The 26,784-nt window shown below is 46.6% G+C and overlaps 1 protein-coding gene across 1 annotated transcript; it reads left to right on the top strand.

Annotated features, from left to right (window-relative positions):
• The first annotated feature begins 5,340 nt into the window (after positions 1-5,340).
• LOC135533044 (ubiquitin-conjugating enzyme E2 D3-like) lies at positions 5,341-12,539 on the top strand. Its single transcript, XM_064960436.1, has 6 exons — positions 5,341-5,426; positions 5,638-5,669; positions 5,807-5,884; positions 7,607-7,712; positions 8,505-8,598; positions 12,323-12,539. Coding segments are annotated over exons 1-6 (357 nt in total). The 5' UTR covers positions 5,341-5,425; the 3' UTR covers positions 12,369-12,539.
• The last annotated feature ends 14,245 nt before the right edge of the window (positions 12,540-26,784 follow it).

Raw genomic sequence — 26,784 nt, 5'->3', positions numbered from 1 at the left:
CAGGAACTAATGGAGAACCATAATAAACCCCAGGAAGAGTAGCTGCTGCCTTGGCAGGAACTAATGGGGATCCATAATAAACCCCAGGAAGAGTAGCTGCTGCCTTGGCAGGAACTAATGGGGATCCATAATAAACCCCAGGAAGAGTAGCTGCTGCCTTGGCAGGAACTAATGGGGATCCATAATAAACCCCAGGAAGAGTAGCTGCTGTGACAGGAACTAATTGGGATCCATAATAAATGCAAATTGTCATGCTGAGACAGGAAACGGCCAAACTGTCCTCACAATGCTGTAGCGTTAAGATGTCCCTTCATTGTAACGACAGGGTAAAGCCCGAATCATGAAAAACAGCCCCAGACCATTATTCCTCCTCCACCAATCTTTAGTTGACACTACACATTGGGGCAGGTAGCGTTCTCCTGGCATCTGCCAGACTCAGATTCGTCCTTTCGACTCCCTGGTGGTGAAGCGTGATTCATCACTCGAGAGAACGCCTTTCCACTGCTCCACAGAGTCCAACAGCAGCAAGCTTTACAACCCTTCAACAGTGTAGGTACAGCAATAGTTGTCTAGGATGGCCATGACTAGACTGTAGTGTAGGTACAGCAATAGTTGTCTAGGATGGCCATGACTAGACTGTAGTGTAGGTACAGCAATAGTTGTCTAGGATGGCCATGACTAGACTGTAGTGTAGGTACAGCAATAGTTGTCTAGGATGAACATGACTAGACTGCAGTGTAGGTACAGCAATAGTTGTCTAGGATGGCCATAACCAGACTGTAGTGTTGGTACAGCAATAGTTGTCTAGGATGGCCATGACCAGACTGTAGTGTAGGTACAGCAATAGTTGTCTAGGATGGCCATGACTAGACTGCAGTGTAGGTACAGCAATAGTTGTCTAGGATGGCCATGACCAGACTGTAGTGTTGGTACAGAAATAGTTGTCTAGGATGGCCATGACTAGACTGTAGTGTTGGTACAGCAATAGTTGTCTAGGATGGCCATGACTAGACTGTAGTGTAGGTACAGCAATAGTTGTCTAGGATGGCCATGACCAGACTGTAGTGTAGGGTACAGCAATAGTTGTCTAGGATGGCCATGACTAGACTGCAGTGTAGGTACAGCAATAGTTGTCTAGGATGGTCATGACCAGACTGTAGTGTAGGTACAGCAATAGTTGTCTAGGATGTTCATGACTAGACTGGTGTGTAGGTACAGCAATAGTTGTCTAGGATGGCCATGACTACAGTATGTAAACATTATTAATAGGAGCAGCAGGTAGCCTAGTGGTGAGAGCGTTGGGCCAGTAACCAGCAGGTAGACTAGTGGTTAGAGCGTTGGACTAGTAACCAGCAGGTAGCCTAGTGGTGAGAGCGTTGGGCCAGTAACCAGCAGGTAGCCTAGTGGTGAGAGCGTTGGGCCAGTAACCAGCAGGTAGACTAGTGGTTAGAGCGTTGGACTAGTAACCAGCAGGTAGCCTAGTGGTGAGAGCGTTGGGCCAGTAACCAGCAGGTAGACTAGTGGTTAGAGCGTTGGGCCAGTAACCAGCAGGTAGACTAGTGGTTAGAGCGTTGGACTAGTAACCAGCAGGTAGCCTAGTGGTGAGAGCGTTGGGCCAGTAACCAGCAGGTAGACTAGTGGTTAGAGCGTTGGGCCAGTAACCAGCAGGTAGACTAGTGGTTAGAGCTTTGGGCCAGTAACCAGCAGGTAGACTAGTGGTTAGAGCGTTGGGCCAGTAACCAGCAGGTAGACTAGTGGTTAGAGCGTTGGGCCAGTAACCAGCAGGTAGACTAGTGGTGAGAGCGTTGGGCCAGTAACCAGCAGGTAGACTAGTGGTTAGAGCTTTGGGCCAGTAACCAGCAGGTAGACTAGTGGTTAGAGCATTGGACTAGTAACCGAAAGGTTGGTGGATCAAATCTCTGAGCTGACAAGGTAAAAATCTGTCTTTCTGCCCCTGAACAAGGCAGTTAACCCACTGTTCCTAGGCCGTCATTGTAAATAAGAAGTTGTTCTTAACTGACTTGCCTAGTTAAATAAAGGTTACTTTCTTTTTTAATTAACAGGGCTGTCCCCAACTAAAACATTTTGGTCGACCAATGACCAAATGTTCTTTAGAACAATTGATTGGTCATAATTTTCTATCATGTATTTTTCCATATTTAGACGTATCATGTGTTTTAATCCAATCAACTATATGCACTAAGGTTGTCTGATGCTTTCAGCACACTGTTTGATTAAATAATTAAGACACACAAATGACTCGAGGGAGTCTGACCCGCAATTGATTTGATTGGGCCTGTGGGTCTGGCTCAGACTTGCTGCACCATGTTTAAAAGGACTGCTAGTGACCAGCACCCATTGTCTCTGTCTCTCCTCCCTGCTGCAGCGACCACCACATAAACACATGGATGTTATCGCGCTGTCCGTGTTTCTGAAGCTGCAACACAACTTTTCAGTCAGAAATGGCTTTAATTATCATCCTGAAATCCCTCGTTTGTTTCGGAAAAACATTCCCTCAACCCTGACTCTCTTTACGTGTAATGTATGCCTCACATGCCCGTGATCAATAGCGCCTGACCTGTAGCCTATCATAATCATATCAATGCATTTGTTCTAACAAACTCTGAACATCGTAACATTTTTCCCCCACATTTTGTTACCTTACAGATTTGTTAAATTGTTTGCGACATGTTGTGGTTGGTGCTCACGGAGTCAGTAGGTTATTAAACAAACGCTCAAAACAGAAGCAGTTTCTGTCATATTTCATACAGAGCTTTCAGAAAGCATTCAGACCCCTTCGGGTTTTCCCCATTTTGTTACCTTACATTCTTATTCTGAAATGGATTGTTTCAAGGCACAGATCTGTTGAAGGCGGAGTCAGACAAATGGATTGTGTCAAGGCACAGATCTGTTGAAGGCGGAGTCAGACAAATGGATTGTGTCAAGGCACAGATCTGTTGAAGGCGGAGTCAGACAAATGGATTGTGGCAAGGCACAGATCTGTTGAAGGCGGAGTCAGACAAATGGATTGTGTCAAGGCACAGATCTGTTACATTACATTACATTTAAGTCATTTAGCAGACGCTCTTATCCAGAGCGACTTACAAATTGGTGAATTCACCTTCTGACATCCAGTGGAACAGCCACTTTACAATAGTGCATCTAAATCATTTAAGGGGGGGTGAGAAGGATTACTTATCCTATCCTAGGTATTCCTTGAAGAGGTGGGGTTTCAGGTGTCTCCGGAAGGTGGTGATTGACTCTGCTGTCCTGGCGTCGTGAGGGAGTTTGTTCCACCATTGGGGGGCCAGAGCAGCGAACAGTTTTGACTGGGCTGAGCGGGAACTGTACTTCCTCAGTGGTAGGGAGGCGAGCAGGCCAGAAGTGGATGAACGCAGTGCCCTTGTTTGGGTGTAGGGCCTGATCAGAGCCTGGAGGTACTGCGGTGCCGTTCCCCTCACAGCTCCGTAGGCAAGCACCATGGTCTTGTAGCGGATGCGAGCTTCAACTGGAAGCCAGTGGAGAGAGCGGAGGAGCGGGGTGACGTGAGAGAACTTGGGAAGGTTGAACACCAGACGGGCTGCGGCGTTCTGGATGAGTTGTAGGGGTTTAATGGCACAGGCAGGGAGCCCAGCCAACAGCGAGTTGCAGTAATCCAGACGGGAGATGACAAGTGCCTGGATTAGGACCTGCGCCGCTTCCTGTGTGAGGCAGGGTCGTACTCTGCGGATGTTGTAGAGCATGAACCTACAGGAACGGGCCACCGCCATGATGTTGGTTGAGAACGACAGGGTGTTGTCCAGGATCACGCCAAGGTTCTTAGCGCTCTGGGGGGAGGACACAATGGAGTTGTCAACCGTGATGGCGAGATCATGGAACGGGCAGTCCTTCCCCGGGAGGAAGAGCAGCTCTGTCTTGCCGAGGTTCAGCTTGAGGTGGTGAAGGCGGAGTCAGACAAATGGATTGTGTCAAGGCACTGATCTGTTGAAGTCGGAGTCAGACAAATTGTCAGATGGTTCTGTCTGCTACCGCACGGCAAGCGGTACCGCAACGCCAAGTCGAGGTCCTGCTAGGACCAATAGGGTAGTGCTCTACTGTTGACCAGGACCCATAGCTAGGACCCATAGGGTAGGGCTCTACTGTTGACCAGGACCCATAGGGTAGTGCTCTACTGTTGACCAGGACCCATAGGGTAGTGTACTACTGTTGACCAGCACCAATAGGGTAGTGTTCTACTGTTGACCAGGGCCCATAGGGTAGTGTACTACTGTTGACCAGGACCCATAGGGTAGTGCACTACTGTTGACCAGGACCCATAGGGTAGTGCACTACTGTTGACCAGGGCCCATATGGTAGTGCTCTACTGTTGACCAGGACTCATAGGGTAGTGCTCTACTGTTGACCAGGACCCATAGGTTAGTGCACTACTGTTGACCAGGACCCATAGGTTAGTGCACTACTGTTGACCAGGGCCCATAGGGTAGTGTACTACTGTTGACCAGGGCCCATAGGGTAGTGTACTACTGTTGACCAGGACCCATAGGGTAGTGTTCTACTGTTGACCAGGGCCCATAGGGTAGTGTACTACTGTTGACCAGGACCCATAGGGTAGTGCTCTACTGTTGACCAGGGCCCATAGGGTAGTGTACTACTGTTGACCAGGACCCACAGGGTAGTGTACTACTGTTGACCAGGACCCATAGGGTAGTGCTCTACTGTTGACCAGGACCCATAGGGTAGTGCTCTACTGTTGACCAGGACCCATAGGGTAGTGCTCTACTGTTGACCAAGACCCATAGCTAGGACCCATAGGGTAGTGCTCTACTGTTGACTAGGACCCATAGGGTAGTGCTCTACTGTTGACCAGGACCCATAGGGTAGTGTACTACTGTTGACCAGGACCCATAGGTTAGTGCTCTACTGTTCCTGGTCTCTCTTGTTGATTGGTTTAGAGCTAAGTGTTCCTGGTCTCTCTTGTTGATCGGTTTAGAGCTGTGTTCCTGGTCTCTCTTGTTGATTGGTTTAGAGCTAAGTGTTCCTGGTCTCTTGTTGCTTGGTTTAGAGCTAAGTGTTCCTGGTCTCTTGTTGCTTGGTTTAGAGCTACGTGTTCCTGGTCTCTCTTGTTGCTTAGTTTAGAGCTAAGTGTTCCTGGTCCCTCTTGTTGATTGGTTTAGAGCTAAGTGTTCCTGGTCTCTGTTGTTGATCGGTTTAGAGCTAAGTGTTCCTGGTCTCTCTTGTTGATCGGTTTAGAGCTACGTGTTCCTGGTCTCTCTTGTTGATTGGTTTAGAGCTACGTGTTCCTGGTCTCTCTTGTTGCTTAGTTTAGAGCTAAGTGTTCCTGGTCTCTCTTGTTCCATTGCAGGAGCTGAATGATCTGGCTCGTGACCCTCCAGCACAGTGCTCAGCAGGACCAGTGGGAGATGACAGTAGGTGTCTTAGACTTTATATTTTTATGGAACTGTTGAAGGCAGTTATTCTTAATCTTGGTCCTGGAGAACCAAACGGCTGAATATTTTAAGTTTTTTACCCAAAAGCACTAATACACCTGATCAAAGGTGCGTTAAGAAACACTGGTCAAAGATTTACAATGACCCTAAATGTGCACTAACTCTCCTTCTCCCCCTCTCCTTCTGCCAGTGTTTCACTGGCAAGCCACGATCATGGGACCTGTGAGTACCAGTCACGTAATCCCACTAGAACGGGAGAATTCTAAAGACTTGAATGTGTGTTTTGACGAAGGTGTAACATTTACCTGGACGTAAAGGCGGATCAGTCGGCGTGACAGACACTCTTTGTCTCCTTTCAGAATGACAGTCCATACCAGGGGGGCGTTTTCTTCCTGACCATTCATTTCCCCACAGACTATCCTTTCAAACCCCCTAAGGTAAGGGTCCATGTCACTTCACATAGGTTTGGAGAGGGGCTCCTTCCTAAGTCCCTGTCACTGGTTACACTGAGGGACATTTTTACTGTTCTGGACTGCAGCCTCGTGACGCTGCATGTAGTTAATGTTGTGGTAGGAGGGGTGATTTACTAGTTAATGTGTGGTAGGAGGGGTGATTTACTAGTTAATGTTGTGTGGTAGGAGGGGTGATTTACTAGTTAATGTTATGGTAGGAGGGGTGATTTACTAGTTAATGTGTGGTAGGAGGGGTGATTTACTAGTTAATGTTGTGTGGTAGGAGGGGTGATTTACTAGTTAATGTTGTGTGGTAGGAGGGGTGATTTACTAGTTAATGTTGTGTGGTAGGAGGGGTGATTTACTAGTTAATGTTGTGTGGTAGGAGGGTGATTTACTAGTTAATGTTGTGGTAGGAGGGGTGATTTACTAGTTAATGTTGTGGTAGGAGGGGTGATTTACTAGTTAATGTTGTGTGGTAGGAGGGGTGATTTACTAGTTAATGTTGTGGTAGGAGGGGTGATTTACTAGTTAATGTTGTGTGGTAGGAGGGGTGATTTACTAGTTAATGTTGTGGTAGGAGGGGTGATTTACTAGTTAATGTTGTGGTAGGAGGGGTGATTTACTAGTTAATGTTGTGGTACGAGGGGTGATTTACTAGTTAATGTTGTGGTACGAGGGGTGATTTACTAGTTAATGTGTGGTAGGAGGGGTGATTTACTAGTTAATGTTGTGGTACGAGGGGTGATTTACTAGTTAATGTTGTGTGGTACGAGGGGTGATTTACTAGTTAATGTTGTGTGGTAGGAGGGGTGATTTACTAGTTAATGTTGTGTGGTAGGAGGGGTGATTTACTAGTTAATGTTGTGGTACGAGGGGTGATTTACTAGTTAATGTGTGGTAGGAGGGGTGATTTACTAGTTAATGTTGTGTGGTAGGAGGGGTGATTTACTAGTTAATGTTGTGTGGTAGGAGGGGTGATTTACTAGTTAATTTATGGTAGGAGGGGTGATTTACTAGTTAATGTTGTGGTAGGAGGGGTGATTTACTAGTTAATGTTGTGGTAGGAGGGGTGATTTACTAGTTAATGTGTGGTAGGAGGGGTGATTTACTAGTTAATGTTGTGTGGTAGGAGGGGTGATTTACTAGTTAATGTTGTGTGATAGGAGGGGTGATTTACTAGTTAATGTTGTGGTAGGAGGGGTGATTTACTAGTTAATGTTGTGTGGTAGGAGGGGTGATTTACTAGTTAATGTTGTGGTAGGAGGGGTGATTTACTAGTTAATGTTGTGGTAGGAGGGGTGATTTACTAGTTAATGTTGTGGTACGAGGGGTGATTTACTAGTTAATGTTGTGGTACGAGGGGTGATTTACTAGTTAATGTGTGGTAGGAGGGGTGATTTACTAGTTAATGTTGTGGTACGAGGGGTGATTTACTAGTTAATGTTGTGTGGTAGGAGGGGTGATTTACTAGTTAATGTTGTGTGGTAGGAGGGGTGATTTACTAGTTAATGTTGTGGTACGAGGGGTGATTTACTAGTTAATGTGTGGTAGGAGGGGTGATTTACTAGTTAATGTTGTGTGGTAGGAGGGGTGATTTACTAGTTAATTTGTGGTAGGAGGGGTGATTTACTAAATATATTAGCATTTTGTTGAATTAACATTTTCCTCTCTCTTTCTCTTTCTCTTTCTCTTTCTCTCTCCCAGTTAGCGTTTACCACAAGAATTTACCACCCCAATATTAACAGTAACGGCAGTATCTGTTTGGATATTCTCAGATCACAGTGGTCGCCGGCTTTAACTATTTCTAAAGGTGAGTTAGGACCTCTCTGTGAAGGACAGATCCACTGAAGGTGCATTATGGGGCAGTTTACCGGACACAGATTAAGCCTCGTCTCGGACTACAAAGTTATTTCAATGGAGATGTTTTCTGCCATGTTTAATTTGCCTCTGTGTGTATGTATCATAAGGAATCAGACGTCACGACATCACATGGCCTCGATGTCTACATGAGAGTTGTCTGTAGTGGGGATCCAAACCCCCCCTGCTCCTGTTCCTTCCAAACCCCCCCCCCCTGCTCCTGTTCCTTCCAAACCCCCCTTCTCCTGTTCCTTCCAACCCCCCCCTGCTCCTGTTCCTTCCAACCCCCCTGCTCCTGTTCCTTCCAACCCCCCCCTGCTCCTGTTCCTTCCAACCCCCCCCCCTCCCGTTCCTTCCAACCCCCCTGCTCCTGTTCCTTCCAAACCCCCCCGCTCCTGTTCCTTCCAAACCCCCCTGCTCCCGTTCCTTCCAAACCCCCCTGCTCCCGTTCCTTCCAAACCCCCCTGCTCCCGTTCCTTCCAAACCCCCCTGCTCCCGTTCCTTCCAAACCCCCCCCTGCTCCTGTTCCTTCCAAACCCCCCCCTGCTCCTGTTCCTTCCAAACCCCCCCCTGCTCCTGTTCCTTCCAACCCCCCTGCTCCTGTTCCTTCCAACCCCTGCTCCTGTTCCTTCCAAACCCCCCCCCCCCCCTGCTCCTGTTCCTTCCAAACCCCCCCATGCTCCTGTTCCTCGTTACACTGCAGAGAAACGGGGTTTCTAACTCTTGTGACTGTCTTCCTCTGCAGTTCTGCTCTCCATTTGCTCCCTGTTATGTGATCCCAACCCAGACGACCCTCTAGTACCAGAGATCGCACGCATCTATAAAGCAGATAGTGACAAGTAAGTATCCTGTACTGCTGTCTGTTGGAGACATCCCCTTCATTTTATATACTGCTGATGTCAGGACATTTTTCATTCTGTATAACCCAGTGAAAATACGTTATTTTCAACAAGTTTTTGGCTCACTGGGAAGTTGATAAACCTAACATGTTCCTGTCTGCTTTCAGTCGAGGGACCTGTACACACGATTATGGTCTACAGCCGAGACAAAGCAGAATAATGTCCGGTCTCTCAAAGCAGAATAATGTCCCTTGTCTCTCAAAGCGGAATAATGTCCGGTCTCTCAAAGCGGAATAATGCCCCGTGTCTCTCAAAGCAGAATAATGCCCCGTGTCTCTCAAAGCGGAATAATGCCCCGTGTCTCTCAAAGCGGAATAATGCCCCGTGTCTCTCAAAGCGGAATAATGTCCGGTCTCTCAAAGCGGAATAATGCCCCGTGTCTCTCAAAGCGGAATAATGCCCCGTGTCTCTCAAAGCGGAATAATGCCCCGTGTCTCTCAAAGCGGAATAATGCCCCGTGTCTCTCAAAGCGGAATAATGCCCCGTGTCTCTCAAAGCGGAATAATGCCCTGTGTCTCTCAAAGCAGAATAATGCCCCGTGTCTCTCAAAGCGGAATAATGCCCCGTGTCTCTCAAAGCGGAATAATGCCCCGTGTCTCTCAAAGCGGAATAATGTCCGGTCTCTCAAAGCGGAATAATGCCCCGTGTCTCTCAAAGCGGAATAATGCCCCGTGTCTCTCAAAGCGGAATAATGCCCCGTGTCTCTCAAAGCGGAATAATGCCCCGTGTCTCTCAAAGCGGAATAATGCCCCGTGTCTCTCAAAGCGGAATAATGCCCCGTGTCTCTCAAAGCGGAATAATGTCCGGGGTCTGTGGAGAGGAGGTTGTTGTTGTGGAGGTCTATGTTTATGGCAGCATGTAGTCCTCACCCAGGGCTGGTCTCGCTGGATTCTCTGGAAGCTGTCTCATCATTCAGCCAACGACAGTCTACCACAGTCCCTGTAAGGCTTTAGTTTGGTTGTGTGTGGACAAGTCAATGAAAATAGTCTGGGTATCCATCAGCAGTCATATGGCTGAGGGCCTTCCTCTGACACCGCCTGGTGTAGAGGTCCTGGATGGAAGGCAGATTAGCCCCGGTGATGTACTGGGCCGTACACACTACCCTCTGTAGTGGTTGGAGGCCGAGCAGTTGCCATACCAGGCAGTGATGCAACCAGTCAAGATGCTCTCGATGGTGCAGCTGTAGAACTTTTTGAGGATCTGAGGACTCTGGGATGATGGTGTTGATGTGAGTCATGGCCAGCCTTTCAAAGCACTTCATGGTTACAGATGTGAGTGCTCCAGGGTGGTAGTCATTTAAAGAATACAGTGGGGCAAAAAAGTATTTAGTCAGCCACCAATTGTGCAAGTTCTCCCACTTAAAAAGATGAGAGAGGCCTGTAATTGTCATCATAGGTACACTTCAACTATGATGGACAAAATGAGATTTTTTTTCTCCAGAAAATCACATTGTAGGATTTTTTATGAATTTATTTGCAAATTATGGTTGAAAATAAGTATTTGGTCAATAACAAAAGTTTATCTCAATACTTTGTTATTTACCCTTGGTTGGCAATGACAGAGGTCAAACGTTTTCTGTAAGTCATCACAAGGTTTTCGCATACTGTTGCCGGTATTTTGGCCCATCCCTCCATGCAGATCTCCTCTAGAGCAGTGATGTTTTGGGGCTGTTGCTGGGCATCACGGACTTTCAACTCCCTCCAAAGATTTTCTATGGGGTTGAGATCTGGAGACTGGCTAGGCCACTCCAGGACCTTGAAATGCTTCTTACGAAGCCACTCCTTCGTTGCCCGGGCGGTGTGTTTGGGATCATTGTCGTGCTGAGAGACCCAGCCACGTTTCATCTTCAATGCCCTTGCTGATGGAAGGAGGTTTTCACTCAAAATCACACGATACATGGCCCCATTCATTCTTTCCTTTACACGGATCTGTCGTCCTGGTCCCTTTGCAGAAAAACAGCCCCAAAGCATGATCTTTTTAAGTGGGAGAACTTGCACAATTGGTGGCTGACTAAATACTTTTTTGCCCCACTGTATATATATTTAACATTTATTTAACCTGGCAAGTCAGTTAAGAACAAATTATTATTTACAGTGACTGTCTACTCTGGACAAACCCTCCCCTAATCCGGACGACGCTGGGCCAATTGTGCGCTGCCCTATGGGATTCCTGATCGTGGCCGGTTGTGATACAGCCTGGGATCAAACCAGGGTCTGTAGTGATGCCTCATTTAGGCAGATTACCTTGACATTCTTGTGCGCAGGCACTATGGTGTTCTGCTTGAAACATGAAGGTCTTACAGACTCGGTCAGGGACGTAGGGATCCGTAGGGACGTTCCCCTGGCAGACCAGGATCTGCTGGGACGTTCCCCTGGCAGACCAGGATCCGCTGGGACGTTCCCCTGGCAGACCAGGATCCGCTGGGACGTTCCCCTGGCAGACCAGGATCCGCAGGGGCGTTCCCTGGCAGACCAGGATCCGCTGGGACGTTCCCCTGGCAGACCAGGATCCGCTGGACGTTCCCCTGGCAGACCAGGATCCGCTGGGACGTTCCCCTGGCAGACCAGGATCCGCTGGGACGTTCCCCTGGCAGACCAGGATCCGCTGGGACGTTCCCCTGGCAGACCAGGATCCGCTGGGGACGTTCCCCTGGCAGACCAGGATCCGCTGGGACGTTCCCTGGCAGACCAGGATCCGCTGGGACGTTCCCCTGGCAGACCAGGATCCGCTGGGGCGTTCCCCTGGCAGACCAGGATCCGCTGGGACGTTCCCCTGGCAGACCAGGATCCGCTGGGGCGTTCCCCTGGCAGACCAGGATCCGCTGGGACGTTCCCCTGGCAGACCAGGATCCGCTGGGACGTTCCCCTGGCAGACCAGGATCCGCTGGGACGTTCCCCTGGCAGACCAGGATCCGCTGGGACGTTCCCCTGGCAGACCAGGATCCGCTGGGACGTTCCCCTGGCAGACCAGGATCCGCTGGGACGTTCCCCTGGCAGACCAGGATCCCCTGGGACGTTCCCCTGGCAGACCAGGATCCGCGGGGCGTTCCCTGGCAGACCAGGATCCGCTGGGGCGTTCCCCCTGGCAGACCAGGATCCGCGGGGACGTTCCCCTGGCAGACCAGGATCCGCGGGGACGTTCCCCCTGGCAGACCAGGATCCCCTGGGACGTTCCCCTGGCAGACCAGGATCCGCTGGGACGTTCCCCTGGCAGACCAGGATCCGCAGGGACGTTCCCCTGGCAGACCAGGATCCGGGGGACGTTCCCTGGCAGACCAGGATCCGCGGGGACGTTCCCCTGGCAGACCAGGATCCCCTGGGACGTTCCCCTGGCAGACCAGGATCCCCTGGGACGTTCCCCTGGCAGACCAGGATCCGCAGGGACGTTCCCCTGGCAGACCAGGATCCCCTGGGACGTTCCCTGGCAGACCAGGATCCGCTGGGACGTTCCCTGGCAGACCAGGATCCGCGGGGACGTTCCCCTGGCAGACCAGGATCCGCGGGGACGTTCCCCTGGCAGACCAGGATCCGCTGGGACGTTCCCCTGGCAGACCAGGAAACATGGTGACAGTACCCTGGTACGGATTTGGCGAAAAGTAGTGCAGCCGATAGGGTGCCGTTTGGGAAGCTGCTTCTATTATTTTTGTTTGTTTTCCCTCTTACAGATACAGCAGAATAGCAAGAGAATGGACGCAGAAATACGCCATGTGATGACTGGTCTGAACAGATCATCGGAAGGACAACGTCGTTGTAGCTGGAGTCAACTTCAATTGCTTGTTTTCATTATTTTGTTCATTTTGTTATTGAATTAGACTCATTTTGCCCCCATTTTCACTCCTTCATTTATGTGCTATTAAAAAGATAGTGTTTGTTGCTCGGACAGTCAACGTGTGTACTAGTTTAATTTAAGTGCGGGAAAAAGTCTCATGGGTTCTGAACTCTTCATGTTGAGCATGCAACAACAGTATACGGCCGTGCCGACTGGCCTCTTGGTTATCAGACTAAACCACTAGACTGCGTTCCATCCATGTTGTTCTGAGGACGTTGAAGACACCTGACCAAACCGGAAAGACGTGTCTCTTCAGGATACACCAACTGGTGTGTGATGTTGTTGGCTGTGTCTGAAGTGGCAGTCTATTCCCTATTTACACTACTTTTAACAGGGAATATCCCTGTGGATCCCGGTCTACTAGGGGAATATCCCTGTGGATCCCGGTCTACTAGGGGAATATCCCTGTGGATCCCGGTCTACTAGGGGAATATCCCTGTGGATCCCGGTCTACTAGGGGAATATCCCTGTGGATCCCGGTCTACTAGGGGAATATCCCTGTGGATCCCGGTCTACTAGGGGAATATCCCTGTGGATCCCGGTCTACTAGGGAATATCCCTGTGGGTCCCGGTCTACTAGGGAATATCCCTGTGGGTCCCGGTCTACTAGGGGAATATCCCTGTGGATCCCGGTCTACTAGGGAATATCCCTGTGGATCCCGGTCTACTAGGGGAATATCCCTGTGGATCCCGGTCTACTAGGGGAATATCCCTGTGGATCCCGGTCTACTAGGGGAATATCCCTGTGGATCCCGGTCTACTAGGGGAATATCCCTGTGGGTCCCGGTGTACTCGGGGAATATCCCTGTGGGTCCAGGTCTACTAGGGGAATATCCCTGTGGGTCCAGGTCTACTAGGGGAATATCCCTGTGGATCCCGGTCTACTAGGGGAATATCCCTGTGGGTCCCGGTCTACTAGGGGAATATCCCTGTGGGTCCCTGTCTACTAGGGGAATATCCCTGTGGGTCCCGGTCTACTAGGGGAATATCCTGTTCTACTAGGGGAATATCCCTGTGGATCCTGGTCTACTAGGGGAATATCCTGGTCTACTAGGGGAATATCCCTGTGGATCCCGGTCTACTAGGGGAATATCCCTGTGGGTCCCGGTCTACTAGGGGAATATCCCTGTGGGTCCAGGTCTACTAGGGGAATATCCCTGTGGGTCCCGGTCTACTAGGGGAATATACCTGTGGGTCCCGGTCTACTAGGGGAATATCCCTGTGGGTCCCGGTCTACTAGGGGAATATCCCTGTGGGTCCCGGTCTACTAGTGGAATATCCCGGTCTACTAGGGGAATATCCCTGTGGATCCCGGTCTACTAGGGGAATATCCCTGTGGATCCCGGTCTACTAGGGGAATATCCCTGTGGATCCCGGTCTACTAGGGAATATCCCTGTGGGTCCCGGTCTACTAGGGGAACATCCCTGTGGATCCCGGTCTACTAGGGAATATCCCTGTGGATCCCGGTCTAGGGGAATATCCCTGTGGGTCCCGGTCTACTAGGGGAATATCCCGGTCTACTAGGGGAATATCCCTGTGGATCCCGGTCTACTAGGGGAATATCCCTGTGGGTCCCGGTCTACTAGGGGAATATCCCTGTGGATCCCGGTCTACTAGGGGAATATCCCTGTGGATCCCGGTCTACTAGGGGAATATCCCTGTGGATCCCGGTCTACTAGGGGAATATCCCTGTGGATCCCGGTCTAGGGGAATATCCCTGTGGATCCCGGTCCACTAGGGGAATATCCCTGTGGATCCCGGTCCACTAGGGGAATATCCCTGTGGATCCCGGTCTACTAGGGGAATATCCCTGTGGATCCCGGTCTACTAGGGGAATATCCCTGTGGATCCCGGTCTACTAGGGGAATATCCCTGTGGGTCCCGGTCTACTAGGGGAATATCCCTGTGGGTCCCGGTCTACTAGGGGAATATCCTGTTCTACTAGGGGAATATCCCTGTGGATCCTGGTCTACTAGGGGAATATCCTGGTCTACTAGGGGAATATCCCTGTGGATCCTGGTCTACTAGGGGAATATCCCTGTGGATCCTGGTCTACTAGGGGAATATCCTGGTCTACTAGGGGAATATCCCTGTGGATCCTGGTCTACAAGGGGAATATCCCTGTGGATCCTGGTCTACTAGGGGAATATCCCTGTGGATCCTGGTCTACAAGGGGAATATCCCTGTGGATCCCGGTCTACTAGGGGAATATCCCTGTGGATCCGGTCTACTAGGGGAATATCCCTGTGGGTCCAGGTCTACTAGGGGAATATCCCTGTGGATCCCGGTCTACTAGGGTAATATCCCGGTCTACTAGGGGAATATCCTGGTCTACTAGGGGAATATCCCTGTGGGTCCCGGTCTACTAGGGGAATATCCCTGTGGGTCCTGGTCTACTAGGGGAATATCCCTGTGGGTCCTGGTCTACTAGGGGAATATCCCTGTGGATCCCGGTCTACTAGGGGAATATCCCTGTGGATCCCGGTCTACTAGGGGAATATCCCTGTGGATCCCGGTTTACTAGGGGAATATCCCTGTGGATCCCGGTCTACTAGGGGAATATCCCTGTGGATCCTGGTCTAGGGGAATATCCCTGTGGATCCCGGTCTACTAGGGGAATATCCCTGTGGATCCCGGTCTACTAGGGGAATATCCCTGTGGATCCCGGTCTACTAGGGGAATATCCCTGTGGGTCCCTGTCTACTAGGGGAATATCCCTGTGGATCCCGGTCTACTAGGGGAATATCCCTGTGGATCCTGGTCTAGGGAATATCCCTGTGGATCCCGGTCTACTAGGGAATATCCCTGTGGATCCCGGTCTACTAGGGGAATATCCCTGTGGATCCCGGTCTACTAGGGGAATATCCCTGTGGATCCTGGTCTACTAGGGGAATATCCCTGTGGATCCTGGTCTACTAGGGGAATATCCCTGTGGATCCCGGTCTACTAGGGGAATATCCCTGTGGATCCCGGTCTACTAGGGGAATATCCCTGTGGATCCCGGTCTACTAGGGGAATATCCCTGTGGATCCTGGTCTACTAGGGGAATATCCCTGTGGATCCTGGTCTACTAGGGGAATATCCCTGTGGATCCTGGTCTACAAGGGGAATATCCCTGTGGATCCTGGTCTACTAGGGGAATATCCCTGTGGATCCTGGTCTACTAGGGGAATATCCCTGTGGATCCTGGTCTACTAGGGGAATATCCCTGTGGATCCTGGTCTACAAGGGGAATATCCCTGTGGATCCCGGTCTACTAGGGGAATATCCCTGTGGATCCCGGTCTACTAGGGGAATATCCCTGTGGATCCCGGTCTACTAGGGGAATATCCCTGTGGATCCCGGTCTACAAGGGGAATATCCCTGTGGATCCCGGTCTACTAGGGGAATATCCCTGTGGATCCCGGTCTACTAGGGGAATATCCCTGTGGATCCCGGTCTACTAGGGGAATATCCCTGTGGGTCCTGGTCTACTAGGGGAATATCCCTGTGGATCCTGGTCTACTAGGGGAATATCCCTGTGGGTCCCGGTCTACTAGGGGAATATCCCTGTGGATCCCGGTCTACTAGGGGAATATCCCTGTGGATCCCGGTCTACTAGGGGAATATCCCTGTGGATCCCGGTCTACTAGGGGAATATCCCTGTGGATCCCGGTCTACTAGGGGAACATCCCTGTGGATCCCGGTCCACTAGGGGAATATCCCTGTGGGTCCTGGTCTACTAGGGGAATATCCCTGTGGATCCCGGTCTAAAGTAGTGCATTTTATCAAGAATTCGATGCCATTTCGATGGCAGCAGTGTTATGCTTTTTAATATTGTTTGCGACACATGGGCCTGAGAGAATATTTACCACCTCATATCCAAATGTGTGAACAGACAAACAAATGCTGCTCGGTATGTCAACAACAAACAAAAAAAGAAATGTAATGTATTTGATGCATGTTATAGGAATAGGTTGGATGTTACCCATAGGAAGTGGATACAAAGAGCAAATGGGGAAATTATTCAATGAAAGCTTTCTATCTTTGATGCTTATTATTTTATGTTTTTTAGAAGTTGAGAGCTTATAGTTAGGTCGCCTACCTAAACACTGTCTCGTAGCCCTGAGACGTGACGCAGAGTGCCTCTGGCGTCTTGGTTTTTTGTTGTTGAGTTTTCCCCATCAATAAAGGTAAATCATAAACACTTTCTAGGTTCTTATCAATTTTATTGTTGGCTACTGTAAATGTTCTACATACTTGTGTTTTGATCTGTTGAGTTTATAATGTAGTTGTTAAAGGGTAGGTCCAGGATTCTGTACAATGAAGGTTGACCTCTTGGCCAAGGTAAATGAAGTGTCCTTTCCGTACAGGCAGGCCGTGGGGGCAGAGTCAGGCAGCACTGAACAGAGAGGAAGTGTCCTTTCCGTACAGGCAGGCCGTGGGGGGAAGAGTCAGGCAGCACTGAACAGAGAGGAAGTGTCCTTTCCGTACAGGCAGGCCGTGGGGGGAGAGTCAGGCAGCACTGAACAGAGAGGAAGTGTCCTTTCCGTACAGGCAGGCCGTGGGGGGAGAGTCAGGCAGCACTGAACAGAGAGGACGTGTCCTTTCCGTACAGGCAGGCCGTGGGGGAGAGTCAGGCAGCACTGAACAGAGAGGAAGTGTCCTTTCCGTACAGGCAGGCCGTGGGGGAGAGTCAGGCAGCACTGAACAGAGAGGAAGTGTCCTTTCCGTACAGGCAGGCCGTGGGGGAGAGTCAGGCAGCACTGAACAGAGAGGAAGTGTCCTTTCCGTACAGGCAGGCCGTGGGGGAGAGTCAGGCAGCACTGAACAGAGAGGAAGTGTCCTTTCCGTACAGGCAGGCCGTGGGGGAGAGTCAGGCAGCACTGAACAGAGAGGAAGTGTCCTTTCCGTACAGGCAGGCCGTGGGGGAGAGTCAGGCAGCACTGAACAGAGAGGAAGTGTCCTTTCCGTACAGGCAGGCCGTGGGGAGAGTCAGGCAGCACTGAACAGAGAGGAAGTGTCCTTTCCGTACAGGCAGGCCGTGGGGGAGAGTCAGGCAGCACTGAACAGAGAGGAAGTGTCCTTTCCGTACAGGCAGGCCGTGGGGAGAGTCAGGCAGCACTGAACAGAGAGGAAGTGTCCTTTCCGTACAGGCAGGCCGTGGGGGAGAGTCAGGCAGCACTGAACAGAGAGGAAGTGTCCTTTCCGTACAGGCAGGCCGTGGGGGGAGAGTCAGGCAGCACTGAACAGAGAGGAATCTGTGATGTATATTCACTATCTTTGACTCGCTTATCTACCCAGTTCATATCACTATACTGAACAAAAATATACATGCAACTGTCATTTGGAATATTCATTACGCCAATATCTATGGATTTTACATGACTTGGAATACAGATCTGCATCTGTTGGCCACAGATGCTGAATGAATTCAATTATATTTTTGTTGCAAGTCGCCAATTGGCAACCCATCTCTTATGGGATTAATTGGTAACCCATCCCTTATGGGATTAATTGGTAACCCATCTCTTATAGGATTAATTTGTAACCCATCTCTTATGGGATTAATTGGTAACCCATCTCTTATGGGATTAATTGGTAACCCATCTCTTATAGGATTAATTGGTAACTCATCCCTTTTATAGGATTAATTGGTAACCCATCTCTTATGGGATTAATTGGTAACCCATCCCTTATAGGATTAATTGGTAACCCATCCCTTATAGGATTAATTGGTAACCCATCCCTTATAGGATTAATTGGTAACCCATCCCTTATAGGATTAATTGGTAACCCATCCCTTATAGGATTAATTGGTAACCCATCTTTTATGGGATTAATTGGTAACCCATCTCTTATGGGATTAATTTGTAACCCATCTCTTATGGGATTAATTGGTAACCCATCTCTTATGGGATTAATTGGTAACCCATCTCTTATGGGATTAATTGGTAACCCATCTCTTATAGGATTAATTGGTAACACATCCCTTATAGGATTAATTGGTAACCCATCTTTTATGGGATTAATTGGTAACCCATCTCTTATGGGATTAATTTGTAACCCATCTCTTATGGGATTAATTTGTAACCCATCTCTTATGGGATTAATTGGTAACCCATCTCTTATGGGATTAATTGGTAACCCATCTCTTATGGGATTAATTGGTAACCCATCCCTTATAGGATTAATTGGTAACCCATCCCTTATAGGATTAATTGGTAACCCATCCCTTATGGGATTAATTGGTAACCCATCTTTTATGGGATTAATTGGTAACCCATCTCTTATAGGATTAATTGGTAACCCATCTCTTATGGGATTAATTGGTAACCCATCTCTTATGGGATTAATTGGTAACCCATCTCTTATGGGATTAATTGGTAACCCATCCCTTATAGGATTAATTGGTAACCCATCCCTTATAGGATTAATTGGTAACCCATCTCTTATAGGATTAATTTGTAACCCATCTCTTATGGGATTAATTGGTAACCCATCTCTTATGGGATTAATTGGTAACCCATCTCTTATAGGATTAATTGGTAACCCATCCCTTATAGGATTAATTGGTAACCCATCCCTTATAGGATTAATTGGTAACCCATCTCTTATGGGATTAATTGGTAACCCATCTCTTATAGGATTAATTGGTAACCCATCCCTTATAGGATTAATTGGTAACCCATCCCTTATGGGATTAATTGGTAACCCATCCTTTATGGGATTAATTGGTAACCCATCTCTTATGGGATTAATTTGTAACCCATCTCTTATTTACATTTACATTTAAGTCATTTAGCAGACGCTCTTATCCTTATGGGATTAATTGGTAACCCATCTCTTATAGGATTAATTGGTAACCCATCTCTTATGGGATTAATTGGTAACCCATCTCTTATGGGATTAATTGGTAACCCATCTCTTATGGGATTAATTGGTAACCCATCCCTTATAGGATTAATTGGTAACCCATCCCTTATAGGATTAATTGGTAACCCATCTTTTATGGGATTAATTGGTAACCCATCTCTTATAGGATTAATTTGTAACCCATCTCTTATGGGATTAATTGGTAACCCATCTCTTATGGGATTAATTGGTAACCCATCTCTTATAGGATTAATTGGTAACCCATCCCTTATAGGATTAATTGGTAACCCATCCCTTATAGGATTAATTGGTAACCCATCTTTTATGGGATTAATTGGTAACCCATCTCTTATAGGATTAATTGGTAACCCATCCCTTATAGGATTAATTGGTAACCCATCCCTTATAGGATTAATTGGTAACCCATCCCTTATAGGATTAATTGGTAACCCATCTTTTATGGGATTAATTGGTAACCCATCTCTTATAGGATTAATTTGTAACCTATCTTTTATGGGATTAATTGGTAACCCATCTCTTATGGGATTAATTGGTAACCCATCCCTTATGGGATTAATTGGTAACCCATCTCTTATGGGATTAATTGGTAACCCATCTCTTATAGGATTAATTTGTAACCTATCTTTTATGGGATTAATTGGTAACCCATCTCTTATGGGATTAATTGGTAACCCATCTCTTATGGGATTAATTGGTAACCCATCTCTTATGGGATTAATTGGTAACCCATCTCTTATGGGATTAATTGGTAACCCATCTCTTATAGGATTAATTGGTAACCCATCCCTTATAGGATTAATTGGTAACCCATCCCTTATAGGATTAATTGGTAACCCATGTCTTATGGGATTAATTGGCACATTAACAAACATTACAATAATTCACTATGGTAATGAAATGATAATTATTCCAGAGTTCTCTGCATTGTCCATCACATAAAGCATGAAACAAATGTAATACATAGATGTCAATGACCTTATCCAAACAATAATTACATGTATAGAGCAGTACAATAATATACATGCATATATACATACAAACTGCATATATACACAGACATAAATACCATAAACAGACATAAATACTGAAAAAGAAACGGAACCCAGTCTGACACAAAGAGAAGATTGATATTTACCTTTAAAAAAATTAGCCTCGGGTTCTTGCCACTGTATTTATTGTGCATTGAAAATTGCCGTCGAAAAAACGCAATTGTGTTCGTTGTCCGTAGTTTATGCCTGCCCATACCATAACCCCACCGCCACCATGGTGCACTCTGTTCACAACGTTGACATCGGCAACCACCATACCATAACCCCACCTCCACCATGGTGCACTTTGTTCACAACGTTGACATCGGCAACCACCATACCATAACCCCACCTCCACCATGGTGCACTTTGTTCACAACGTTGACATCCCCCACCACCATACCATAACCCCACCACCACCATGGTGCACTTTGTTCACAACGTTGACATCCGCAACCACCATACCATAACCCCACCTCCACCATGGTGCACACTGTTCACAACGTTGACATTGGCAACCACCATACCATAACCCCACCTCCACCATGGTGCACACTGTTCACAACGTTGACATCGGCAACCACCATACCATAACCCCACCACCACCATGGTGCACTCTGTTCACAACGTTGACATCAGCAAACACCATACCATAACCCCACCACCACCATGGGGCTCTCTGTTCACAACGTTGACATCGGCAAACCTCTCACCCACATGACGCCATTCACATGGTCTGCGGTTCTGAGGCTGGTTGGATGTACTGCTAAACTCTAAAACAATGTTGGAGGTGGCTTATGGTAGAGAAATGAATGTTAAATTCTCTGGCAACAGCTCTGGTGGATATTCCTGCAGTCAGTATGCCAACTGAATGCTCTTTCTTGAGACATCTGTGGCATTGTGTGGTGTGACAAACTGCACATTTTAGAGTGGTCTTTTATTGTTCCCAGCACAAGGTGCACCTATGTAATGAGCATGCTGTTTAATCAGCTTCTTGATAGGCCACACCTGTCAGGTGGATGGATTGTCTTGACAAAGGAAAAATGCTCACTGACAAGGATGTAAACAAATTGTGCACAAAATGAGAGAAATACGCTTTTTGTGAGTATATGGAACATTTCTGGGATCTTTTATTTCAGCTCAAGAAACATGGGACCCGACACTTTACATGTTGGGTAAAATGTTTGTTCAGTGTATATCTAGGCCCTGGCACTGGTAGGGCTCTATCTGAGCAGAGCAAATGACCCTTTGCCCTTCCAGTCTCCAAAGTGCCCTTTTCAGTGCTGTTATAATTTCCTCACAGATGTATTTTGTTTTTTTAAATAAATATTTGTTCACAAGTCATCGTTAAATTCTTATCTATGCTTACTTTACAAAACAGTTGCTTGTCTTGATTGTTGACCAATGACCAGTCATCAGTATTGGCGTGCAAAGGTAGGTGCACATGTCCTGATTTAGTGATTTTAATTTTTTTTTACCTGGAAAACCAGAGTAGGCCTCCGTTTAGAAACTGTTTAGAAATCAACTACTGACTCATCTTTGTCATGAGGCTACCTGGCGATTTGATTAATCATTTACATTTTTCAGATAGGCTTAGTTTGGGTGGCTCCTGGCAATATGTAAAGATGTTTCAGTGGTTACTGGCAATATGTAAAGATGTTTCAGTGGTTACTGGCAATATGTAAAGATGTTTCAGTGGTTACTGGCAATATGTAAAGATGTTTCAGTGGTTACTGGCAATATGTAAAGATGTTTCAGTGGTTACTGGCAATATGTAAAGATGTTTCAGTGGTTACTGGCAATATGTAAAGATGTTTCAGTGGTTACTGGCAATATGTAAAGATGTTTCAGTGGTTACTGGCAATATGTAAAGATGTTTCAGTGGTTACTGGCAATATGTCTAAAGATGTTTCAGTGGTTACTGGCAATATGTAAAGATGTTTCAGTGGTTACTGGCAATATGTAAAGATGTTTCAGTGGTTACTGGCAATATGTCTAAAGATGTTTCAGTGGTTACTGGCAATATGTCTAAAGATGTTTCAGTGGTTACTGGCAATATGTCTAAAGATGTTTCAGTGGTTACTGGCAATATGTAAAGATGTTTCAGTGGTTACTGGCAATATGTAAAGATGTTTCAGTGGTTACTGGCAATATGTAAAGATGTTTCAGTGGTTACTGGCAATATGTAAAGATGTTTCAGTGGTTATTGGCAATATGTAAAGATGTTTCAGTAGCTCCTGGCAATATGTAAAGATGTTTCAGTAGCTCCTGGCAATATGTAAAGATGTTTCAGTAGCTCCTGGCAATATGTAAAGATGTTTCAGTGGTTACTGGCAATATGTCTAAAGATGTTTCAGTGGTTCCTGGCAATATGTCTAAAGATGTTTCAGTGGTTACTGGCAATATGTAAAGATGTTTCAGTGGTTACTGGCAATATGTAAAGATGTTTCAGTGGTTACTGGCAATATGTAAAGATGTTTCAGTGGTTACTGGCAATATGTAAAGATGTTTCAGTGGTTACTGGCAATATGTCTAAAGATGTTTCAGTGGTTACTGGCAATATGTAAAGATGTTTCAGTGGTTACTGGCAATATGTCTAAAGATGTTTCAGTGGTTACTGGCAATATGTAAAGATGTTTCAGTGGTTACTGGCAATATGTAAAGATGTTTCAGTGGTTACTGGCAATATGTAAAGATGTTTAACATGGCCAAGATGTTCAAATGTTCATAAATGACCAGCATGCCCCCCGACACATAAACTACTGCAGCATAAATACTGGAGGCTGAGACAGGAGGGGTCAGGAGACACTGTGGCCCCATCCAACAATACCCCCGGACAGGGCCAAACAGGAAGGATATAACCCCACCCACTTTGCCAAAGCAGAGCCCCCACACCACTAGAGGGATATCTTCAACCACCAACTGGTAGTGTCAATATCCCATCCCTGGGAGTGTCAATATCCCTATCAATATACCGTCAGTGTCAATATCCCATCCCTGGTCGTATCAATATCCCATCCCTGGTAGTATCAATATCCCATCCCTGGTAGTATCAATATCCCATACCTGGTAGTATCAATATCCCATCCCTGGTAGTATCAATATCCCATCCCTGGTAGTATCAATATCCCACGTAGAGTCACATTTTCATGAATAAAGTAAGGAAGACCCAAGTCATTGAAACTAATCCCTGCCATCAGAAAAGAGTTGTGTAAATCCCATAGACTGACAGGTATATCATGTAGATCCCATAGACTGACAGGTATATCGTGTAAATCCCATAGACTGACAGGTATATCATGTAGATCCCATAGACTGACAGGTATATCATGTAAATCCCATAGACTGACAGGTATATCGTGTAAATCCCATAGACTGACAGGTATATCGTGTAAATCCCATAGACTGACAGGTATATCGTGTAAATCCCATAGACTGACAGGTATATCGTGTAAATCCCATAGACTGACAGGTATATCATGTAAATCCCATAGACTGACAGGTATATCGTGTAAATCCCATAGACTGACAGGTATATCGTGTAAATCCCATAGACTGACAGGTATATCGTGTAAATCCCATAGACTGACAGGTATATCGTGTAAATCCCATAGACTGACAGGTATATCGTGTAAATCCCATAGACTGACAGGTATAACATGTAGATCCCATAGACTGACAGGTATATCGTGTAAATCCCATAGACTGACAGGTATATCGTGTAAATCCCATAGACTGACAGGTATATCGTGTAAATCCCATAGACTGACAGGTATATCATGTAAATCCCATAGACTGACAGGTATATCATGTAAATCCCATAGACTGACAGGTATATCATGTAAATCCCATAGACTGACAGGTATATCGTGTAAATCCCATAGACTGACAGGTATATCGTGTAAATCCCATAGACTGACAGGTATATCATGTAGATCCCATAGACTGACAGGTGTAACATGTAAATCCCATAGACTGACAGGTATATCATGTAAATCCCATAGACTGACAGGTATATCATGTAGATCCCATAGACTGACAGGTATATCGTGTAAATCCCATAGACTGACAGGTATATCGTGTAAATCCCATAGACTGACAGGTATATCGTGTAAATCCCATAGACTGACAGGTATATCGTGTAAATCCCATAGACTGACAGGTATATCATGTAAATCCCATAGACTGACAGGTATATCGTGTATATCCCATAGACTGACAGGTATAACATGTAAATCCCATAGACTGACAGGTATATCGTGTAAATCCCATAGACTGACAGGTATATCGTGTAAATCCCATAGACTGACAGGTATATCGTGTAAATCCCATAGACTGACAGGTATATCGTGTAAATCCCATAGACTGACAGGTATATTGTGTAAATCCCATAGACTGACAGGTATATCGTGTAAATCCCTAATGGATATTCTTGCATAGTGTAAAGCACAGATTATTACGAATCACAATCCATCTGACCAATGCGAGGAAGGAGATCATTTCGCGCCAAACCTGTTTTGATGTTGTCACGTGGGGAAAAGATGGCGGAAGTGGATGATGAGTTGGAATCAAGCAGCGCGTCAAGTAAAGTTGGCGAATACGATTGTTCTGAAGTATTAAAAACTGTAACTAAAAGGAAATAGTCTCAAGTGGAGGATACGTGTATGAATCATAATGAATGGCTTCTTGTTTGGGATGCATTTGTTGGGTAAAGATGCATATGTAGGATACCTGTTTGAAGTGTCTAATGGTGAAGTATGCACCGGGGAAAGTGGATTCTGTCAGAGTGACCAGGGCTTTATTTGGATTCGTTGTATTTCTGAAGAACAGAGGAAGATTGCAGTGAGCCTCAAAAGAATCCGGACAACAGAAGTTTTGAACTTCGGAGTAGAGACACCTGTCAAAGAAGTCATCTCAGGGGTGACGACTGATGTTCAGGTTGAATCCTTGAAGAGACTTCCTGGTGTGGTTGACGCTCCGGGCGCCTGACCCGCTGGGTGACTGAAGGAAAAGGAGAACGCCTGTCGGTCCTGTTGTTTTTTCATTCAGAGCAAATTCCAAGTGTGAGAACTGTAAAGGATGTGGCCATGTTGCAAGTGTGTGCAGACGGACAGAGCACATTGAAGAATGGTGTGGAGAATGACGACGGTGTTGTTATTGAGGTGGGGATCATGATCCTGAGTTCCTGGAGTGTCCTGTAAGGGTGAAGGAGATTGAGGTGGGGTTCCTGGAGTGTCCTGTAAGGGTGAAGGAGATTGAGGTGGGGATCAGGATCCTGAGATCCTGGAGTGTCACCCTCCCTAGGAGAGGGGGTGACCTCGACAATTTATTGTTAAAACGAGAGGCTGGATCTTTAACTTGAAGACCCTTGCTCCCTTCGGTCTCAACGTGGACTTTGATCTGAAGCCATTCTTGTGATTATTATGATTTTTCTACTGTAAATGTCTGTCTGCTTATGTAGCCAAATTGTATCTATGATCGTACGCTATCCATTTGTTTTTTTTTTGTATGTTATTTTAATATATGAGAATTGACCAATGATATCAGGCCACACCTGGCCATGATTACAGACACCCGTGTGTGTCTTTTGACACTATTTAAATGAGTGTTTGTTATTACACCCTGATAAAGACAGCTTGTCTGTCGATACGTTGGACAAAAATAATTTTTGCATCTGAGCTCCTTGAGTGTGCGGCTCTCCTTTATATTTTTTAAGAGGACGCACCACAGCCTGTAGTAAAGGTTTGCTGCCAGTCACAAGATACCCTGTGTGTTAAAAGGTGTATTTTGTGACTTTCATCAAATCAAATTCTCTGAATACAACAGGTGTAGGTAGACCTTACAGTGAAATTCTTACTTTACAAGCCCTTAACCAACAATGCAGTTTTAAGAAAAATAAGTGTAAAGTAAAAAATAGATAAGAGAGAGATAAAATAACTCATATTTAAAGAGCAGCAGTAACATAACAGCAGCAAGGCTTTTTATAAGGTGTACCCTTACATAGTCAATGTCATTGCCACAGTTATAAACTGTACGGCACAAGTCTCAAAGAAATTGAAGAAACTGGGTATTATTGTGGCTGCAGCAGAAACGTTTTTGTGACTAAAGGAGTTTCCATCTGAAACACTTGCAAGGGGTATTGGCACCAGAAGACCAGTCCTCCCAGGTTCCCCTTGAGCCTATGTTGGGACCAGATCTGTTTCATCATTTTTAAAAAACAGAAACATTGTTTGATTTAGTTTGGTTTATATATGTATTTTTGGTAGTTTGGTGTTTTTTTGTGGGTATTTTGTTCCATTTGGGGAATCCTGTTTCCACCCCGCACAGCAGGTGGCAGAATGCACATTCTGCGATCTTCAATAGAAGAAGATGTTGCCACGTGAGGTGCACTGG

This window comes from Oncorhynchus masou, unplaced genomic scaffold (genome assembly GCF_036934945.1).
Source record: "Oncorhynchus masou masou isolate Uvic2021 unplaced genomic scaffold, UVic_Omas_1.1 unplaced_scaffold_2178, whole genome shotgun sequence".
Classification (NCBI taxonomy): domain Eukaryota; kingdom Metazoa; phylum Chordata; class Actinopteri; order Salmoniformes; family Salmonidae; genus Oncorhynchus; species Oncorhynchus masou.
This window is presented reverse-complemented; position numbering and strand designations above follow the sequence as displayed.

Excerpts from the sequence above, each read along its gene's own strand:
- LOC135533044 (XM_064960436.1), top strand. Across the intron at positions 7,713-8,504 it reads GGCTTTAACTATTTCTAAAG|TTCTGCTCTCCATTTGCTCC; the intron begins GTGAGTTAGGAC and ends CTTCCTCTGCAG. Across the intron at positions 8,599-12,322 it reads TATAAAGCAGATAGTGACAA|ATACAGCAGAATAGCAAGAG; the intron begins GTAAGTATCCTG and ends TCCCTCTTACAG.